General features: G+C 42.6%; 1 protein-coding gene and 1 long non-coding RNA gene across 3 annotated transcripts; both read right to left on the bottom strand.

Annotated features, from left to right (window-relative positions):
* Positions 1 to 883: 883 nt before the first annotated feature.
* On the bottom strand, positions 884 to 9,814 carry sik1 (salt-inducible kinase 1). Of its 2 annotated transcripts, XM_078939096.1 has the most exons (15): positions 9,461 to 9,814; positions 9,188 to 9,369; positions 8,645 to 8,846; positions 8,439 to 8,555; positions 6,295 to 6,358; positions 6,046 to 6,207; positions 5,338 to 5,462; positions 5,128 to 5,251; positions 4,835 to 5,055; positions 4,572 to 4,721; positions 4,380 to 4,487; positions 4,061 to 4,286; positions 3,722 to 3,976; positions 3,448 to 3,637; positions 884 to 3,368 (listed from the first exon to the last, which is right to left on the bottom strand). In XM_078939096.1, exons 3-15 carry the CDS (start codon positions 8,795 to 8,797, stop codon positions 2,894 to 2,896), a joined length of 2,370 nt encoding a protein of 789 aa, XP_078795222.1. In that variant the 5' UTR covers positions 8,798 to 8,846; positions 9,188 to 9,369; positions 9,461 to 9,814; the 3' UTR covers positions 884 to 2,893. The 2 variants fall into 2 exon arrangements, with proteins under 2 accessions (XP_078795222.1, XP_011487522.3); XM_011489220.4 differs by lacking the exon at positions 9,461 to 9,814 and having other exon boundaries at positions 9,188 to 9,432.
* An 8,177-nt stretch (positions 9,815 to 17,991) lies between these two features.
* On the bottom strand, positions 17,992 to 19,335 carry LOC144988610 (uncharacterized). The gene is made up of 2 exons (XR_013652550.1): positions 19,185 to 19,335; positions 17,992 to 19,101 (listed from the first exon to the last, which is right to left on the bottom strand). It is a non-coding gene; the product is annotated as an uncharacterized LOC144988610 (long non-coding RNA).
* Positions 19,336 to 21,470: the final 2,135 nt, after the last annotated feature.

Genomic DNA, 21,470 nt, shown 5'->3' with positions numbered 1-21,470 from the left:
TTGTTCGTTTTTTAACAGCATAGCAGTCCCGGACAGAAAGAACCATTTTTTTATTTTTGCAATTCTTTCAAGCTGCCAAACTCACCAGGTTAAGTATACAACCACAACCAAAGTTTCGATGACCTTTGACCACGTGAGAAAATGCAACTTGACCCCCCCCCCCCCCCCCCCCCCCCCCATCAATAGCTTCCTAACTGCTTGAGCGTCATTGGAAAGCTACTTGGGAAAAAATGTTAGATTTAGTTGGATTGTAAACTTTGAACAGGGTTATTATCGTGGCGAGCTCGCAAAAGTGACGTTCCCCTTAAATGTTGCATAAAATGTATAACATGAGTTGTTGGGTCATACAATATTAACATATAAGGAATGTGGGCGTGGTTAACAAAAAAACCTGCGTTGCCAAGGAAATTTACTTTTTCCAATTCTTCTGCAAATGTTATTAACATGTTCGATAACCCCAGGCGACCAAAAAAGGAAATGGTTGCTATGGAGATAAAACAAACAGTGAAGCTGCCATTTAGATAAAATGAGTTTGTTACATGCAGCTCTGACTAAGGTGGAAGGGGCAAAGGTGAGATGACTTCAAAAATGGGTAGCAAGTAGGAAGAGGGGGGGGTAGCGCCATACAACGCCGTTTGCGGCTTTAATCTTAGGTTACTTTCTTCCAAGTTTGAGCAAAAAAACAAATCTACCTACTTAGGCAAAAATGTAAGCATCGGCAATTTGCCTTTTTTTCATAATTTTATAATTTACTGATTTGATTTTCTGAGTGGGAATTTTGAGCAAAACAAAGGCGACGTTTTAAGTGTGTCTGCCACTTTTTCAAAGGATAAATTTGAGTAAAATGCAAACTAAAATCAACAGAAGAAAAAAAAGTCAGCAGTGTTTAGGAAGTGAACTTTATTCAAATAAATAGCCACATAAATAAACAATCTTTCTTAAACAAACAGCTATTCTCCGCCTCCTTTTCTGCTCCATACTCACACACATTTGCGCGCACACACACACACACACACACACACACAAAGACGTGTCTATGATAACACAGTCAAGTAACAAATAAGAAAACACGACAGGTTTATCAAAAGGGTCACCGTACATATTTGCATCAAGAGTCTTAGTGTTCCAACAGTGACGTGATTTGGAAACAGGAAACACAAACCAACGATTCTCATCAGAAACATAAATAAAGTGCAGACTTTGCTTCTGTTTACACAGCAAGCTCCAAGGTAAAAAAAACAAGGATAGGGAATTAGACCGAGCCGTAGCGCTGACCATCCTTCTTTTTTTTCTTTCTTCCTCACTTTTTGCAATCAGTTGCAGAGAAATCCGACTACACGTTTGTTCGGATAAAGGCACGGTTGTCGGAGGTGGCTGCACTAAAACGCCAGACGCTCGGGGGACAGAAAAAAAAAATGCAACACTGCATATTTGCGAAAACAACAACAAAAAATACTGCGCTCCTATAACATGCTAAAGATGAGCATGCGGACTGCATCGCTTTATGTATGCTGACACCCGAACTGCTGCACGGACACGCGGTTTCTAGCTTCTACCAGCAAGCGGTATTGCTTTGTTGTGACCTTTTTTTATTTCCTGTCGTCCTCGTTTATAGTAAAATAATAATAATGATAAAAAAAAATACCGCCATGGTTATCAGTAACAGCTAGATAAACCACCTTTTCGTAAAGCGGAGGAGCTCACAAGCTAAACTGCGCTACATCCTGAGACAGCATGTGAAGTAAAAAGTCAGTAGTGTCTTTGACGGGTTACCCTTCTCTTTGGTAAAAAAACAAAAGAAACAAACAAAATTCCTCTGCTTAGTTATTGAGCAACGATCAATCTAAAGGAAGGAAAGCATTTGTCAGATGCCTTTTCTCTGAGTCTACAGTGATTTTTTCCTCGGTTACGTCGGAAAGTACCTTTGTTTTGGTTTTTTTGCATCAGAAAACACTACGAAACCAGAAGAAAAAACATCCCTCAGGCAAATCCTCCTCTAGTCAAAGCCCAATTTCTCTAATGTCAGATATTGCACAGTTCCCAACAGTCTTTGTTCTGCCTGCGTGAAACGCAGCTTTCATCTCAGTCCTGAACTGATGTGGTGACACCTTCAACATGTTGACCTTGTTGCCTGAGGAGGTAGTAAAAGCAGCTAACATGAAGGGGAAAAACAAAGCTAGAGGAGGAAAAAAGATCCAAGAAGGGTTCGATCGAGTACCTATTGTGCTTCTAGCAACCGGTGGACCCTGCCTTCACTCAGTTTGGCCTGAAGGAGGCTGTCTGTATGCAGCCTGAGGTAAAAGCAGCTTTTTGTGTGTGTATAGCTACAAATAAAGCAAAAAAAAAAAGAAAATACTAAACATAAGTGTCACAGTTTGAATCCAAACTCCTTCAGTAAGCTCACACTGCATGTTCCGCTGCTACACTGAAATGTCTGTGAAAAGGCGAAGGAAGCAGGAAATCAAAGGTTGTTTTTGGTCTTATGTACAGCGAAACTTTGAGCACTTGGGAGCTACTTAAAAATGAAAAAAAAAGGGGTGGGAGGTGGGGGTGCTTATCGCTTTTAAAAACAAACACAAAAAAATGAACATAGACAGCAATAGAACCTGTGAGAGACAGCCACCAGCAACAGCTCTCGTTTCATTCAAGTGAGTCCGTCAGAGTTTTCTAGTCCGTTATTGCTCCTCCAGATGCTCGACGTTCATCATCCGGAGTTTGGTTATTGCTTCTTCATTAGCTTATATGATCTCAAACACATACCTATGTGTGCACATACTGCTGTGTGTACTTCAGTGTGTTTTCACTTGCATCAGTTCTTCTTTGGCCCCTTTTCCTTGTTGTCTTCTGGGGCGTGAGTCTTTTTTGTTTTTTCCTATAAGCATCGCCGGATGGTTTACTTCACCATCACACAGCTGCTGAGCTGCTGCTGCTGGCCAGTCAGGCCCGCGAGCTCCTGCATGTTCGGATCTGTGCCGGAACCCGTCGGCCACAGGACCGTCTTGGACGGGACGAGGGGCGGGGCAGATTGCGGCTGCTGGAAGCTGCTGAACGGGTAAGGGCGGGGCTGCTGGCTGATGTGCAAACGGGCCTCTAGGAGGTAAGCGGCCGACGCCACGGGGGACAGGGACGAGCCAGAGAAGGACGTCTCCAGGGTTTGGTGCCAGGGGCTGTGCTGGAGGCCCCCCGATGCCGGCTGGGGGGGCTGGCTGTGTTGGCCAGGAGCATCGAACAGGGAGGAGGACGCAAACATGGCGGTGGACGGAAGAGAGGGGGACTTCTGCTGCGTCAGGAAAAGGAGGGGATTGGGGGTTGGTCCCGTCGGGGCGGCTTGGACGTGGGGCTGCGGTTGGTGCTGAATTTGCAGCATCCTGGAAACACAACAATCCCACATTTCATGTCATCTGGATGAAATCCCTCTTGTCAAATAAATCTTGATCCAAGCCTCACCTTTGCTGGTGCAGCACCTCCTCCAGCATGCTGCGATGCTCCGAGAAGGCGGGGCCAATTGAACCTCGGCTGCCACGGTTACAGGAAGGAGGGGAAACGACTTGTCTCGTCAAACCCTTGATCTTGTTCAATCCCAGAAGCCCTTTGGTGCGCGTGTTCTTCCTCAGCTGCTGGCGGAACGCTTTGAGTCCTGGAGATGCAGAAAATAAACGTTACACATCAGAGCGACCAGACGAGGCGGCCGGTGAGGCGCTTCGTCTCCTGTTGCCGTTACCTTGTGTCAGGGAGGTGTCCGAAGCTCGTCGGCCCTCCTGGAAGCTGGCAGATGGGAGGCTGCTCTGCCCCTGCGGCTGCAGGTGGGAGGACAGAGTCAGAGGAGCTCCGGTGGGTGCCGGGGCTTCATTCCGGGTATCGGGGGCCTGAAGCGTCGACACCTCCCGGATGGCAGCTTGTAAGGAGGGAGGGGGGCTGGAGGAGGACTTCAGGCAGCTGTCGGATGAGGCGCCGTCGGAGGGACTCACCACGATGCCTGCAGGAGGAGAAAAGGAAAAACGTCTCCTTTTAGTCCCAACTCCCAGCTGTTCTCCCAAAGGTGCGTCTGTGACAAACGGACATGGAGGGTTGCACTGGTGGAAGCGGGCGGAGACCTCGGCCAGAGTGTGCCTGCGGGACGTGGTGGTGGGCGGGAGGAGGGGCCCGAAGGCTTGCGTGGCCTCCTCCTCCACTAGGTCTCGGGGCCGCACCTCCTCGCTGATGCTGGTCTCCAGCAGGCTGTTGGGGGAAATGGAGCGGTTCCAGAGCAGTCTGTTCAAACTGGCCTCCACCGGGAACACCACCCGCTGAGGAAAGGCAAAAAAAAAGTTTAGACCGCAAGGAAAACGTGTTTCCCTGTTCGTAGACAGAAATTGTTAGCTGTGGGATTAGTCTAATACCTGGAATAATCCTCCTTGGTCACACTCCACCTCGGAGTACGCAGCAGAAGGAGCGCTCTTGGCGGGGAACGGCGTGCTCCTGAAGCTGTCTGAGATCTCCATGATCCCCTAAAAAGGAAAACAGTCCGGGCTTCAAACAGGGCACTCCGTGAAGATGGAGTGCAGGTCTGAGGGCGCCGACGGAGGTCTGACCTCTGTCCCAGAGGAGTCTGAGGTGCTCCGCGGCCTCTGGCTCCAGCTCCCGCACTGCCGGCTCAGCTGCTGCGCCCGATGCTCCCTGACCCTCTCCAGCAGCAGATAATAGATCGCAGAGAAGTGGTTGTAGCTGCTGCTCTGCAGGGACTGCCAACAAGGACAAAAGATCCATAACGTCAGAGGGAATCTCCAGGACTTCACACAGTTAATATTCCGAGCCAGAATACATCCACCCGTTTTCCTACACAAGCCCCGCCTACCTCGATGGTCCTCTGGCGGTCAATGCCCAGCGTGTTCATGATGCCCAGCACAGGCTCGCTGTAGTCCCCCAGGTTGGAGTTATAATCTGTCAGGGAGTGGCAGAGGGTCTGGTGGGCGGCGGCGGGGTCCGCCAGCATCCAGCGGTGCTGCTTGATCTGCGCCACGGAGATTCTGCGGGCGGGGTCCACCACCAGCATTTTCCGGATCAGGTTTTCACAGTCTGAAAGTCGGAAGCCGCTAATGAGCCTCGGGTTCAAACCCAGCCGTGTGTCTTTGTGAAGACAATAGTTACCTTGAGACATGAAGAAGGGAATCCTGAAACGCCCCTCTGTGACTCTCTGCCTGAGTGCGGGAAGGCTCGGGCCGTCAAACGGAAGAGAGCCGCAGACCAGAACGTAAAGCACCACACCGAGGCTCTGAAAGGACCAAAGCGGGACGACGGTTAGCCACAAACACATGAGCTCGTCCGTTGGTATTTTCTCTGGATGTGATCTGCTTTTACCCAGATGTCCAGCTGAGGTCCCTCATACTCTTTCCCCTCGAAGACTTCGGGCGCGGCGTAAGGCGGGCTGCCACACCACGTGGACAGAGGCTCCCCCGCGTTGTAGAAGTTTCCAAATCCAAAGTCTGCCACACAGAGACACACTCGACTTCATTTCATGCCAATGACCGTGACGTATTTTCCGCACTAAAAAAGCTCTAGAGTTACTGTGAACGCAGGTAATAACGTCTGATCTCTGACTCTTTTGTCTCGCGTAACCCTTGTGCTATCCTAGGCACTTTAACGTTGGGAGTTGGGTCATCTAGACCCACTAGACAGTGCTCTGAACCTTTTTTCTTCAATGATTTGTGATCTTCACTGGTGTCCATGGATTACATGAAATCTTTCCACCTTTATCCACCTTTGTCATGGTAGGGAGAACACGTCAATATAAGGGGGGGGGGGTCATCTAAGATAGCACAAGGGTTAATGCGCCTTTTCTGTTGTTTTCTTTCCCTCATTCGGATGCCTCAACAGTCGAAAGAGCGGTAATGTAAAAGAGTTGTTTCCTGCTCTGATGACTGGGAGGCTTCCAGTTTGGTGCCGTTTGCGATTACCCATGGCAGCAATTTGGGAAATCCTGGAATTTAATTAGCCAGCAGAAGAACAATGTTGACTAAAGTAGAGCCTGTTCTCCGGCGCCGCTGTTTTCAGGGGAGAACGACCTACCAGCCAGCTTGATGTTCATGTTGCCATCCAGCAGCAGGTTCTCCGTCTTCAGGTCGCGGTGGACGATGTGGTGCCGATGGCAGTAGTCCACCGCTGTCAGAATCTGCCAGAACTTCGTCCGAGCTTCATCTTCGCTCATGCGGCCGTTTGAGGTCAGGTAGTCTGAGGTGGGGAGAGCGCGGGTTAGCTTAGGAGGGGGCGGGGGAGAGGGGGGGTTCCCATCCGGACAAACATTCCACGGTCACTCACCAAACATCTCTCCGTTCTTTGCATATTCCGTCACAATGTACAGCATGTCTTTGGTCTCCATGACCTAAAATAACAAGAAGAGCAAAAAAAAAAAAAAAAAGGGGAAGTTTAGACCTGCTGACTCAGCTGGGGGGGTGAGAACGCACATGTTGAAGACATGGGACAGCTTTTCCGTCGTGTTTTTATAAATACCCTTGTTCCATCCAGACTTTCCGTTTAGTGTGGTGTTGTTTCATAATTCCCCTAAACCTCTTAATGCACGTCATGATTCAAAATGATTGTCTTTTTTAGCCCAAATCAAAAACCCTGTTTGATTTTCTGGGACATAGTTTCTGAAGAGTTTCTGCCAAGCGTATTTTCTACGTCACAAATAGGAAACAGCATTTTTTTCCCTCTGCTCCTGATTTACAGTAATTCGAGTAAAGAAATCCTCAGAAATGCAATTTAAAGATCAATTTTTGTCCTCCATTGTTAGGAAAAATGTCACAAGAACATGTTAAAAACAAAGTTTTTCGTTGAAGTCTTGAGGCTTCAGAAGGGCTGAGTTTCCCTGGAGATGTGTCGGTAACATTGCAACAGTTTTCATTTCCTGACAAAGATCTTTGAGGATAAAACTTCAGGCCAGAGCTGAACTGAATGAGAAGCTGTTTGTGTTTGTTTTGCCTGTAGGCCTTTTAGATAAAAAAAAAGAAAACAGAGAACATTCTAAAGAGTTTTTCTCACAGTCTGTGGGGTAGAGCGACTCTCCGCTAACGTCACGGCTTGAAGCCGCCGGGCCTCCTGAAGCTGGAGTTCAGCTTTCAGGGAGGACAAGACGTCCAGCCCGCCTCTGACCCTATCATAAGATCTTCTCAATCCATTTGTACCACAATTCAGTTCTGGAGTAAAGGAAGATCAAACGCTCTTCAGCTGACGGGCGTGACCCCAGGCGACCTCAGGGAGGAAACGGGCAGTAAGAGGTTGTGACCCTGCCACCGGGCTGATGCCGCCCGTTGGCAGCTCTGGGGGCAGATGGAGCCGAAACCCGGAGGCGGATTACTGCCGCTCCGCAGAAACTAAGTCCAAGGAAACCGCACAGGTTTTTGGATTTTGACAGTATAATTCCTAATGATAAGATCACTGGGAAAACTTTGACAATAGATCCAAAGAGGATGGGAGTGTTTTTAATGCACAAAACATCCGGGCAGTGAGGTGAAATGCAGCAACGAGGCTGTGCAGCTGAAGGAAATGTTTATCCAAAATAAAAGTTTGTTATTTATTTCACTATAAATTTGTTAAAACTACACTTTTGCACATTTATCACCGCAATTCCATCGGATTCCCTTCAGTTTAAATATGACTGGTGCCACTACAGAATCAGTATCATTGCTGAAGAGTTACGGTATGCTCCGCTCGGCGGAGCAGAACAGGAAGGAACGCCACAAACAAAGGGGCGGAAAAGCCCAGACAATAAGAGAGAAAAGGGGCCAATAGGAAGGGCGCTGTGTGTTTGTTTGTTTGTATGTTTGTGTGGGCGTCAGCTTGTTGCCAGACGCGTGCCGGAGTGCCCGCAAGGTCAGCCGAGTGGGAAAAAAGCGGATTCTTCCCACTAAGTCTTCAATTTGATTAGGAGCAAAGCGGCGCTTTGTGAGGGGCGGCTTCACGTGACGCACAGACACATTGCACTCGGCTTTGCCAGGTGCTAATTGGGATTAACATTTTAACAATCCGTCTTCCATCAGCATTGGCTGGACTGTCCCCCCCCCCATCATTTATTATTTTTTTTGTGTGTGGATAATTTTGACAATCTCACACTTAACAGAAAAAGCCTCGTTTGCACCAGCGATTAGCGTCCAGAACAGCTCTCGTTTAATAACACACACATGCAGAGGTCAGAAGGGATTGCACTAATGCTGTACTTATGATTCGCAATACCCTGGGAACCAGCGGCTCCTCACATGCTGGTTGAAAAAGCACTTTAGACAGCGACCGACCCCTCACTTCTGTCCTCCAGCTGCAGCCCTGCATCTGCAGTAACATCTGCATCTGCGTAAGGCTTTTGTAATGCACCAAATGTGCACAGCGTTGCACCCACCGGCGCACAGTCTGCAGTGACGCGTCTGCGCGCCGACGGGGAAGAGCAAACAAAAAGAAAAAGTACACACCTGGTAGAGTTTGATGATGTGTGGGTGGTTCAGCAGCTTCATGATCTGCACTTCTCTGTAAATCTTTTCCAGGTTGGAAGGACTCAGGCGGGTCTTATCAATAATTTTTATTGCCACCTAAAAAAATAAATAAAAAGGAAAGTTAGCATTTAAGTAAAAAGGTAAATAAAATGCATCCTCCAGCTGCTGCAGGGATGACTGCGGACCTGGGTTTTGGTGACTTTGTGTTTGGCCAGCTTCACCACCGCAAAGTTTCCTTTTCCCAGGGTGCGAATGATCTCATAGAAGCCGACCTGCAGGGGCCTGCGCTGGGCAGGGCTGGGCTGCGAACCCCCGCTGGTTTCTGTCATGATCACCATGGTGCAGCCTCGCTCAGCTGCAGTGTGATTTACAAAGAAAAGCTTCTTCCTGCACACAAAAACACAGGTGCATTTTTAATATTACATTTAAAAAAGTATGTGAAGTTGTTAAGCAATTTAAAAATATATGTTCTAAACCAGCTTTCTGTATTTTATACTGGCAAAAGGGCTAGTAAAAATAGACATTTCAAAATAAAAGTATTTGGTCTGAATGTTTAAAAAACTATTTTTTGTTAATAAAAGTATCCATAAAGACGATATAAACCTATAAAGTAAAGGAAATGAAAGTCTGGAGTGCAATAAAAAGATAAAAGCTTCGATAAAAACGGAATAGTTCTATTTTACTGTTAAAAAAACGTAAAAATGTGCGATTTCTATCATTGGTCTTACCTTAAAAAGACATAAACCGCCTTCTCTCGCTCTTCAGACAGCTGCAGGACGAAAAGTAAAGCATTCCACCGGGGAACGGGACTCGCAAACGCACCAAAGCGGGGGAAAACGGCCACTTTTTCCTCGACCTGAAAGCGGACTTTCGTCCCGGAGCCGAGCTGTGACCGGTGCGCCTGTGAGCTCTGGCGGAATGCAGAGCAGAGGGCTTCGGCACTCGCAGGGGGAACTCCTCCCTCACTCTCCCTCCCTCCACCATAACAAATTGATACCCACCTTATTAACGTCACACCCGCGTCAGAGCTCCGAGCTGGGTGCAAGGCAAGGCCGGACCCGAGCGCGAGGCCGGGGTTGCCGGGCAACAGCTCGGCTCGAGCGCACGGTGACGCGAGTGCTGATGGAGGGGTTGCTTGGAGATGGGGACGGTGACGTCAGTCGTAGAGATGTGTCACCACGTGATGTTTCCCTCTACCGGGCTGGTGCTCGCGGGGCTGCCTCGCGCTCACTGCTGCGCGCGCGCCACTTCTGCAGGCAGGAAGAGAAACAGAAAGCATCCAGTGGCCCTCAGACTGTAGAGATATTTTTGAAAAATTTCCTGAAAACTTAGTGTTTAAACTTAAAAAAAACAAGCTATTTATTTAAATGACCAGCATATTATTACACTTATTTGCATGTACATAATAATTTGGTTTTATATATAATAGATTGGGCATTTATGTACATATTTTAATGACTATTATCAGACCCAAATAATATATAGTTTTAGGTAAGTATCAATAATTTTTACTTGTCCTACGACATTTTCCTTTCTTCTTCATATAAGTCCATTTAAAAGTGTTTTTAAATCATAGGTGCTTTTTGTTTAGCACCTTTTCTATGTAAAAGCTTTTTAAAAAAAAAATATACCGGTAAGTTCCAACAACTTTAATAAACAGTCATATATTTATGTTAATATATAAAAAATAACACTATAAAGTTTTGTTTAGAAAAATATCTAAGTTCTTGAATTTTTTTACCTGTGCAAGAAAGCAAAGTTTTGGTCTATTAAAGATCTATTAAATGCACAATTCGTTTTATTAACTTATTTTAAGGTATTAGTTATAGGCATGTATTTTTACTTCCATGCTTTTCAGCACATGTTGCATTCTGGTAGACTATAGGGGATTATACTGACCGTAGTTTCAATGCTTACAGTTTTTTTGGTAAAAACATTTAGGGGGTGTGGAGTAATAAATGTGAAGGGTAATAATATTATGATTAAAAAAACATGTGATATGGATCTGGAGTTGTACTCAAAGTAATTTCACAGTCTAGCTAACTTCTCAGCCCTAAGGTCAAGCATGTTTATAACTCCTTTGAAAGCATCATATTGTCTATAAATCACCCAAGCAGATAATTATTTACCCCCCCCCCGGCCCGTATTCAGAATTTTTAACTGACTTTTCCGACTTCCTATCGACTATTGTTTTAGATTCTGATCAAATTATAGTATTAGGGGATTCTAATATTCATGATGATGACCCCAGTGACTGTTTATAAAATGCTTTTGCAGTTTTATTAGATCATTCTAAAGTAATCCAGAATTTTAAGGATTTTTGAGAATTTTACCTTAAATTTTGGAACAAGTCCCAATTTGCTTTACTACATTGTTTGTGGAACATTTCAGCCGGCAAAATGGCTCCTAAGGTACGCAAAATTTTACTTGAGTGTTTTTCAAGGTCAAAATTGAGGGCAAAGCCATTTTCTAATGTTCCAAAAATCACATATTAGGTTTAAAAAAGGGTATTAATGACTGAGGAAAAAAACCCCTCATATTTTCAAACTAATTAAAATGTGCTCCGCCCCCTAAAAAGTCAAAAGTGAACCAGTGAGTCTACATGAGGAACTGTTGCTGCTTGCATTTGGACAGCAGCTGCTTAGTTTCCTCATTCACTCTAAAAGGAGTATTTGGGCTGTAGTTGGAATGATAAACTTTTTTACATTGATCTTAATCATTTAGTTTGGTGAAAATAAATCTATTCTTTTAAGTTCAGCCAACTTAAAAATAGCACGTACGGTAGTTGTCTGACATAGTTATTTTACTTTCAATCGACTTAATTCAATTAAGTTGGTGTAACTTTGGTGTGAAGCTGTCAATACGTCATGATGTCACAACGTAAGGCAGCGCAAGGAATTGTGGGATACTATTTTCTTTGCCTGTCTAGGCGGATTGGGGTTTAAGTGTGAGTTTTTGTCCTTGTGTTTTGTTGTCTAGCTGTTTTACTCTGTTAATTTAAACTGTTATGTTCATTTCTTTCTGCACGAGTTGGAGTTTGGGAGAGGATGATGACCAACCAACCCCCTTGTACGGTAAAACACCGTGTGTCCCAATATTAAAGACAGAGTTCACGACACGTGAACTCTGTAATGTGAGACATTGCTGGGTCATTCATGTCTTTGATATGGAGATTACAAGGCCCATTGGTTGAAACGTTAGAAAAATGTGTCAATTTAAGTTGTACAAACAAAATGGAAGAAAAAAATGTAAGTTAGATCAACATATTATTGAGTTGGATAGACATAAAAAATTAAGTTGAATAAACCTAATTCAATTACGTGTTACCAATTGAAGTGATTCAAATAAGTTGGATCAACTTTTTTCTTTTTAGAGTGTTTTGAAACATACCTGCAATAGGAATTCAGGGTATTTTGGGGACTTTTTTTTTATCTCCAAGGTGCACACCTTTCTCTAAAAAATGTGTTGTGCATGACATAAATATAGTTGTTCTATTGACAAACAACAAAGCATTAAGTTAAACTTCTACACTGCCTACATTTTGTGGGATCTTCTGCACTTCTGAAAGCAAGAAGACGTAGGAGGGACTTCAGTGGTGGGTGTGTACAGCACTGTGGTTTGCCAGTTTCGCTTCACTTTGTTCACTTTACTTCCCCCTTTTTCTTTTTTTCTTTTTGTCACACCATGGACATATCAAACAAAGTTGATCTTGTGAGTCGTGTCAATTGATGCTCTTGCTAATTTGCTTTTTGCTGTTCCTGTTATACATGAAAACGCAGGTGTTTGAAACAAGTAAAGCTCTATAACTGTTGGTGGATTCAAGTAACCCTTGTGCTATCCTAGGCACTTTAACGTTGGGAGTTGGGTCATCTAGTCCCACTAGACAGTGCTCTGAACCTTTTTTTCTTCAATGATTTGTGATCTTCACTGGTGTCCATGGATTACATGAAATCATTCCACTTTTATCCACCTTTGTCATGGTAGGAAGAACACGTCAAAGTAAGGGTGGGGTCATCTAAGATAGCACAAGGGTTAAAAAGTAAGTAAGTAAAAGTAAAAACACGTTCCTAATGGGTTTTTATTTGTAGTTCTTGAAAGATGAAACCTTCTTAACGTTTCAGACGGATAAGACTCATTTTTGATTCTGTTATGGTAGCAAACTTGCAACTTGTAACTTACTTTAAAAAGTCCTCTAAAGGGGTGATATTTTTTTCCCAAGCAAACACCGTGTTTAAAACATTTATTTGTTTCCAATGCAGCTGTGCAAACTGGAAATAAAAAAGTTACACCTCACCTTGTGAAATTCCTTGAAAGAATCCTGACCTACACTTTTTGTGGAAACCTACAAAATAAAAGTCCCTTTAGGTTGCAGTGGTTGAATTCAGAAGAGGTGGTGTGTGACAGAAAACACCCACTCCACCCGCAACGACCACTCTGCCATGCAAAAGAGATTCACAAATTATGCAAAGTGTCCCAGCTAAAAGGTCACCCCATGTTTTTTGAAGCACGCTTTCAAGAAAAAAAACCGCACAGCCCACTCAGCTTGCCTTCCACTCACTTCATCTTTGACTTTGTCTGTTTGACTTTTCACTTGTGTTTTGCTCGTGTTGCATTTCCTGTGTGTAGGCAATCATGACACATGCAGAATTTACCTGAGAAGCATCACTGCATGAGGGGGGTGACTCAGTTTACATAGAAATGAGTGGTTTGAAGAGACGTGACCTCAGTTCTTTTACATACTGAAGCGTTATCACATTTCCACGTGTTCTATTTAGGAATTTAATGTAACTACAAATGGTAATTTGCTCTGATGGTGCATTAAATCAAAGATCCATTGATTCTTGTTGGATCCAAAGAAGCTTTAACTTTATTTCCAAATGAATTTAGGTATTTTAGACTAAGCGCAGTGTTTACCCTTTTCTTGTGAGTGAGTAACCTCCTGTACCAGAATGCACCAGCCCATTGAACACATGAATGGTAATGTGATTTTAGACGTTTAGGGAAAATCTCATAAAAGCAGCAGCTGCTCACACGAATGAACAACATGAAGAACTAAACTAAGGCAGGTCATAAAGGGGATGACCTGCAGTCACAATCCAATCATAATGGGATTGTGACTTTAACCCTTGTGCTATCTTAGATGACCCCACCCTTGCATTGACGTGTTCTCCCTACCATGACAAAGGTGGATAAAGGTGGAAAAATTTCATGTAATCCATGGACACCAGTGAAGATCACAAATCATTGAAGAAAAAAGGTTCAGAGCACTGTCTAGTGGGTCTAGATGACCCAACTCCCAATGTTAAAGTGCTTAGGATAGCACAAGGGTTACAGCGCTTTGGGCCTTTGAGGAAGGTAAAAAAGCGACATACAAGCATAGGCCATTTACCATTTTCTGTAGTGCAAATGGTTCAAGTTTCGAACTGGCCAATGAGATGCCTCCATAAAAGTATTTGGTATTACATTAAACGTTCAAAGCGATTGACAGATTCTCCCTAGCCTGGGTTCAAGTGGTAGTAGACTTCCAACTAGCTCACACCTGATCAGTGAGAGTGGTTGCCGTGGAAACATTGACTCACACAAACTCGGACCAATCACTGTTCACAAAGGATTTCTGGTTCCAACACGGGGACATCGGTATCACGTAAAAATGGCGACTTCATTCAGTTGGAACTGGAAGTAAGTCATTTTCCATGGGTGACGTTATTCTCATTCGGTCCAGTTCTGTTATACGGTCAATTGAATCGGTTAGTTCAAAAGGGGCCCTGGTCCACAATTTTTTAAAATAGAGAAATTATATGTTCTATGGTCTTCAAGGCAAAAGCTATCTGATTATGTGCAAAAAAGTCCCAAGTCTGTTGTAATGTATTGACTATGCTTGACATTTGAAATGCATCAAGTGCAATATTCCTGGACCTGGGCCTCTCTTGCATGGGTTTTGCTTTATCCCATAGATGGCAGCACTAGTTATCCAATATGGCAGCACCCTTGTTTAATTCAAGAAGGGCCCAAGTCCAGAGAATTTAGTTTGCTAGTCCTCTGAAATGATAAAAGTCAGGTGCTTCATATTATAGCATTTGTAAGCTATGAACTGGTGATAAATCTGGGTAAAGTGTTAATCATTTGGTGTAGTCTCCCTTTAAGCTATGCAATTAACCCTTGTACTATCTTAGATGACCCCACCCTTCCATTGACGTGTTTTCCCTACCATGACAAAGGTGGATAAAGGTGGAAAGATTTCATGTAATCCATGGACACCAGTGAAGATCACAAATCATTGAAGAAAAAAGGTTCAGCGCACTGTCTAGTGGGTCTAGATGACCCAACTCCCAATGTTAAAGTGCCTAGGAAAGCACAAGGGTGACAATCATTTCCTGGAAAAAAAACCTATTGGACTTGGGCCCATTTTGAACTAACCAATTCATTTGAGTAACCATGTCTCCTGGAAGCCCATCTTATCTACAGCCACTTGTCTGTTCTACAGTTCCAACAGATTTTTATTTCTCTGCCCCCTAAACATCCCCAAAGGAGGCAACAAAGTCTCTACTTCCTACCTCAACCAAGAACACATTTTATCTTACCACACCTGCCAGTTGCTTGAGATCTTTCCTACTTGTATGGACATCATCCAAAAAGTTTGGAAAAGTATTTTCCAAAATGGGACCCTGTTTTCAAAGAATTGGCCCAGAGGAAAGTATTTGGTTACACAGTGCTAACCGAGATCCCAACAGAAAGATGAACCTCTGTATCAAGATTGTTTACATCTTTCGATCCCTGCAGTGAACAGGCCCATGCAGAGATCAAACAAATGACTTTTGGTTTATTGCTGTCCCAAATAAAAGAAGGTTTTGGACTGCTGCCTGGTTGCAAGGAGCTTGCACGCTTACTTATAGCCTCTTGAGTTCAAGTGCATCTGATAAGTACTTGAACTCAAGAAGCTGGGCATAGAGGAAAGGATTTTTCAGGGCTGCGCCAAGGAAGCCAGACACATCATGTAAGAACCAGACATTAACTCGTGGGAGAAAACAAGACACGATGACTAATGAAATTTGGTTCAGTGTTCTAAAGTTTGCCACTAGTTTCCTCTTTTCAGACTACCTCATGTGGGGTTCTGGTTTGATTGTGCAAAAGGTTTGAGACATTAGGTTGATGCTTCTTGTTGCCAGACCTCTTCAAACCGCCATGGTTTGGCAGTTTGCAGCATTGTCATTTCACAGGTTAGGGATTCTTTTTTCTTTTTTTAAAACTGAAACCTCCTCTGCATTGCTAGGTTTGTGATGTCCCAGTACACAGCATGTGTACAGGCTTAGCTTCTCACACAACTGACGTTTCGGATTCCTTTTGCAAGGGGTGGGGATGGAACTTCTCACCACTGGATTCTGGATCAGCCGGGGACTTAAAACTAATAAACAAGCCAAAAATGACAGGGAAAGAGTTACCAAGGATTTTCTTTGTCCATACAACACGAACACCAAACACGCATCAGATAATACTTGGGTGAATGAACGCCTCTAACCCTTTATTTCTTTCGACTATCGTAACTTTTCAACCTTTTTCGCAATTAAGGTAATTCCAATACACTATCAACATAAATCTGCTGATTGTTTCGCAGAGAAAAAGCAACTCTGAGCCACTATCCAACCCCTTACGTCAGTAGGTTAGTAGCAAAGCTGGTTTGAAAGCCAGTTTTCTCCGTGTCAGAAACCAGCTGATTGACGTTGACGTCATGTAAACAGTCGAAGATTGTTTACGTGTGTAAATTCTGCGTCATCTTTTCAAAGCATTACCTTATTATGGTAAAAAAAAGCTTAAGCAATTATGGAAGATGGTTAAAATAAATATTTCTAATTATATCACTTCAGTTGCTCCAAAAATTGATTCACGATTTTCCTAATGAAACATAATTTGCACATATTTTTAACTTTTGATACTTGATCAATTTATGCTATGAAGAGTTTTGAAACAGCGTTATGTCTATTTTTCTGATATAGTGTTATTTTTTTATCATAATGTGCACATATTTAAGATAACTGATTTGCATTTGCCATGTTGATTTCCAAAATACTTATGGCTATTTTTAACTTAATAATTAAGTAATTCATCTTTTTCTTGTGCTTTATTGATACCTAAGGATTCTTAATTCTGTCTGATACAAGTTAGGAACCGGATAATGATAAATCATGTTTGGTTACGGTAGAACAGGGGTGCGTTTATATAAATTCACTTCCTTCCATTCCCCTTCAAGCAATCTCTGGTTTTATGTGTAATTATCCTAAGTTTGACACGTCATTGTATGAATGTATAACTGATGATTGTAATGTTTTTTGTGTATTATTCTCATTTGATTGCTTGAAATAAACCATTTCAAATCAAATCAAATCTTCAGTGTTAAAGGGTTAAAAGCGCTAAACCTAAATGTTTTTAGCCATGTTTATATGATTTCTTTGGAACGCCAGGCAATACACATTCATAATTTTATTTGTAATTGTTTGCAATAATGCGTAAAACTTAAAATTCCCAAAGATTCTGTTGTAACCATACTCTAAAAGTTCTTTTAAAGAATAACCATACATCCGTTGCTTTTCCCCCCTGATATTTATGAACTCAAAGAGTCTGTGAAAAGTTCCTTTGTCTAGTCATTTGTGTTTGTGTGTTTTGGAGCACAGTGGTTTCATTTTTCATTAGCAATTAACGCTGATCTGTCTAAGTCTGCTGTCTTTGGCAGGCAGAGGCTGTCCTCGTGAGCTTGTGCGTCAAGCTATCATCCAGGAGGTCCAGTTCTCCTCAAACAAACAGTTTCAGAGATGAGGGCCTCATGGATCTCTCACTCACACATCAGCAAATAACACTGGGAGATGTTAGGACGCTCATGTGGACGTCATCCTCAAATGGCGCTCATCCGTGCTAATAATGTTTCTACGTGTTTATTCTTTTAATAAATGCATTCACAGGGTTCTAATTATACCTGTGTAACAGTAATAAAAATAATGGTAGTAGGCTGTTGTTTTTGTAGCATACTGTAACAGACACTAAAGGAAATCAGTATTTTGTCACGAGTTGAAGGCGCACCAATGAAAATAGTGTTTTTAACATGTTCTTGTGACATTTTTCTGAAGATGGAGGACACACGTTGAGAAAATGAAGCTTAAAATTGCATTTCTGAGTATTTCTTTATTCAAATTTGATCAAAGTCTGAAGAAGATTGTATTTGGGATATAGAAAACACACTGGGCGGGCCACAAGCTCCCTGCTCCGCTCCATTCTGATGCATCCATGTGAACAAACAGATTCATGTATGTCTTCCTTTTCCTTGTCCAAGCTGGTGTCTGCCTCTGTGGGTTCTCCCTTCTTTAGCTTTTTATAATAATTTCTCTTTTATTTATGTATTTTATTATGAGGGGCTTATTCTAGTATTTTATTGCATGTGTGGGAATTGGAAAATTTGTTTTTATTTACAGCACCATGAGCTGCTCTTTTTATCACGAAAGGCGCTGTAGAAATAAAATTAATTTGAATTTGGCTCAAAACTGTATGGATGAATAGCTGTAATATTTAATATTGTTTGCCATTTTATACACACACACATACACATATATATACATACGTACATACATACATATTTATACAGACACAGTTTATATTGTTTTAGAGGATTAAAATAGAAACGGCTACTTTGTGAGTCGGGTGTAACGATGAAAGGAGTCAGAGAAATTGGAAATATTGAGTAACTCTCAGAAAAGTGTCAGTAAAAAGCTAGAGGCATTAAGGGACAATTACATATAGGGCACTTTTGCAGACATGAAGGTTTTGATACAGAGGAAAAAAGGGTGTCACATTAATATTGTAACAATGAGCAAAAGCCATTTTGCAGCTAAAACTGCAAATTAATTTTCTCGAATGCAAGAAAGCTTTAATACACATCGACTATTTCAGGATCATCTATTCATAACGACAACAAAGGAGGTTTCTGCACAAGAATGCACAGTCTCTGCTGCAAACAGCAGAGCAGCTGATGGGGTAATCCTGCGGTGTCAGTTATCTGGCGATGTAAATACCTGCCCGGCGCTTGTGTCTGCACACCAGGCCACTCACAGAGGCTTTTTAAATGCTTGTGTGCGCAAAAGCCCCTCAGGAGACAGCGCCATGTGCGTCATGCCACAGATCAGCCTATCATTTAGAGCGGAGGGTGTCAGGGAAGGAGGGTAAGAGGTAGCCAGGAAGGTGATGAGTTTGACAAGAAGAGTAAATACAGCAGCACGACAAAAGGAATCAATCATTTGATAAAAGTGAGAGGACAAAAAAGAACAAAATGCAAATGTGTAGTTTTGCAAAAATAAGGTACCCCCCTCCCTTTAAAAAAACATAAACAGAAGAAATACCGTTAGATGACGTACAAATGAAGGATGTTTGACTTTAATTTTTTCTTTTTCTACCCTCCTTTCAGACAAAGAAGCCGCATTTATGTTCAACACAACCACAATGACACAGATCCCCAACGAGAGATTTACTGAAATGTGCTGCTTCTGATGAAATGGATTATGGGATACAGGGAAATTAGCAGGAAGGGATGCTTAAATCCGGCCATCCACTGTTTTTCATCACTGATAAGAACACCTGTGGATACCCGTTGGCGAATTCTCCCCTGGAAAGTAAAAGAATAAAACAATAAACTTAGCCAATAATGCATAATAACAGGAAAAGCTGAACCATGTGGTGTTTATTTACTCAACAGGTGAAGTGGATCTGCAACAGTCCAGATGGAAAGAAAGTTACCACTTTTTTTTTTTATCCTTCCAGGTGGTGCTCCTGATCTTTTCTTTACATGTCCATATGGCCTCTCAGCTGGCCCCGTAAGCTGGATCACACTTCTTATCTCCTCGTAAGAAGCGAAGGAAAAAGAGAATTAAGCGCATAAATGCACAGAGCACAACGTGGAAGTTGATTTTTCAAGACACACCGATTCGAGATTTTCAATAAAAAGCACCCTGTGCGAGAAACGTTTGACCTTTCATGCAAAGTTTTCTCAAAGTTTTTCAATTTCACTTCATGCAGTGACTTCCCCTGTACATATTGGTGTCTATTTCCTTAAGGCGAGGGGGAAATAGGTTCAGAAAAGCCGCACAAACATGAACATTTCATGTTTTCTGTAATTGGTGCTAAAGAGTTTGAGTGAAGTCAGGGAGAAGAACAGCTAAATGAGGATTAGGACATCTAAGCTGCAGTGAAGCAGGGAGTCTGAGAAGCAGCGGTGACGCCGGCTGACATCCGTGCCGAACATAGCCATGTGAGCCCAGGAGATCCCAGGCTAAAGCGGAGATAGGAGGCTTGTTGATGGATTTTTCTTTTTTTTGCACCCAAGTCAAACACAAAATTTGCAACAGTCCTGCTCTTTTGGTACTTTCCTCTTAACATTTTAAAGAAAGAGCACAAAGGTAAACATTTAGGCTGACCTCCAGTGAAAACATGCAAACACAGTTTTCATTGAGCCACAAAGAAATTTGCGATCTATGTGGCTCCATCATACCCCTGCTGTTCTTTACTGTGGCCACTGAAGAGTTAATTAGAAAAAAAAAAACGTCACTGGAAAACTTTACCTCCATTTTCAGATAAGTAGCAGTAAAGATTAGAATAAAAGTTTAACCCAGAAGGGTGAAGATAATGGTGCATCATTATCACCTATTATTAATAGCTGATAATTGTTATTAATAATAATAATTAATTATAATTATTATTAATTATGTGCTATTATTGATATCAGCTATTATTATCATTATCAGCTATTACTGATTAGCACAGGTGTGTTGGTTGAGATTTTTATGCTGGATGCCGCTAATAAAGTTTTGTCATTTACATTTACATGTCAAACAACTGAGCATAACAATGGCAAAAGACATAATTTACTGCAAAATTAGTTTACTATATTCAATCTACATATCTTATGAATTGGACATTTTATGAATGATTGGCTTACAAAAACATAAATAACCAAACCTTTTTTTTTTTAACGCTGAGGTGGGACTTGGCTGCTCTCTCTGGGGTTTGGTCAATCAGAAAGTGGCCCAAATGGCTCTTTTACTGTTAAAGGTTGCAGACCCCTGATTTAAATATTATATATATTTTTAAACTCAAATGAAAATTAAAGCTTAAATTTACTAAAAAAAAAAAACATGCATTTTTTTTTTACTCCTGTGGAAAAATAGTGGTTCCACACGGATTCATCCACACTGAGCACTTTGTTGGCGTCTCTCGCCTCGGTATGCCAGTGATTGTAACGTGCCAGAACACTAAATCCTGAAACTTCCTGAACAGCCGCAGGAATGTGGTGTCCCGGAGTCTCGCTCGTGTTTCTTTCAGAACTTCATATTGCAAAGCTGTGCCCAGCAAGATTTACTCGACTTACAGGATCAGAGTGCACCTTTTGACGGCAAATAAGGAAGAACACGATGTACTGAACACATCTGCACGGGTCCAAACCTGCTTTTGAATGAGATCATAGCGCTTTTATGATGGAGATGAATCACTTCTCAGAAGCAATAAGTGAGACATTCCTGACAAAGCAAGTCATCGTATTCTGGACTTAAAGGTGATTTGGAGTAAAATCCTTGGTCTTTGCTGCCGTTAAGAAGTTTCACAAGTAAACATCCGTACAAAAGGAGTGGGGACAAACTGCTGCCAGGAACAAACGGTGTCATCAACTGAAACATGGGCTGGGATTCCACTCAGTTCTGTGGTTTCAGATTTTTGTCCTTTAGGAGCTGCTGCAGGCGAGTTCAACGAGAATAAAAGGTTTTGTGGACAAAAGCACGATTTATATTGTGGTCAACGGCTGTGGTAGAGTGGACAACCTCTGATTGGGACGTCACAGGTTCGGTTCGTGCTTTGCCTGCCTATGCGATGCAGACACTAAGCCCCACATTACTCGATTGTAACAGGCTACTTTTTAGCTACTTTGGAGTAATTACATTGGGACACGTAAAAAACCGAGTGTTACCGCTAAAGCAAACGTTACCG

Source organism: Oryzias latipes, chromosome 21 (genome assembly GCF_053564925.1).
Source record: "Oryzias latipes strain Hd-rR chromosome 21, Olatipes_Hd-rR_3.1".
In the NCBI taxonomy this organism is placed as follows: domain Eukaryota; kingdom Metazoa; phylum Chordata; class Actinopteri; order Beloniformes; family Adrianichthyidae; genus Oryzias; species Oryzias latipes.
The sequence above is the reverse complement of the archived record's forward strand: the minus strand, read 5'-3'. Positions and strand labels throughout refer to the sequence as shown.

Excerpts from the sequence above, each read along its gene's own strand:
- sik1 (XM_078939096.1), bottom strand. The coding sequence starts at position 8,797 with ATGGTGATCATGACAGAAACCAGCGGGGGTTCGCAGCCCAGCCCTGCC. Across the intron at positions 6,208-6,294 it reads AAAGAACGGAGAGATGTTTG|ACTACCTGACCTCAAACGGC; the intron begins GTGAGTGACCGT and ends TCCCCACCTCAG. Across the intron at positions 3,369-3,447 it reads GAGGTGCTGCACCAGCAAAG|GATGCTGCAAATTCAGCACC; the intron begins GTGAGGCTTGGA and ends TTGTGTTTCCAG.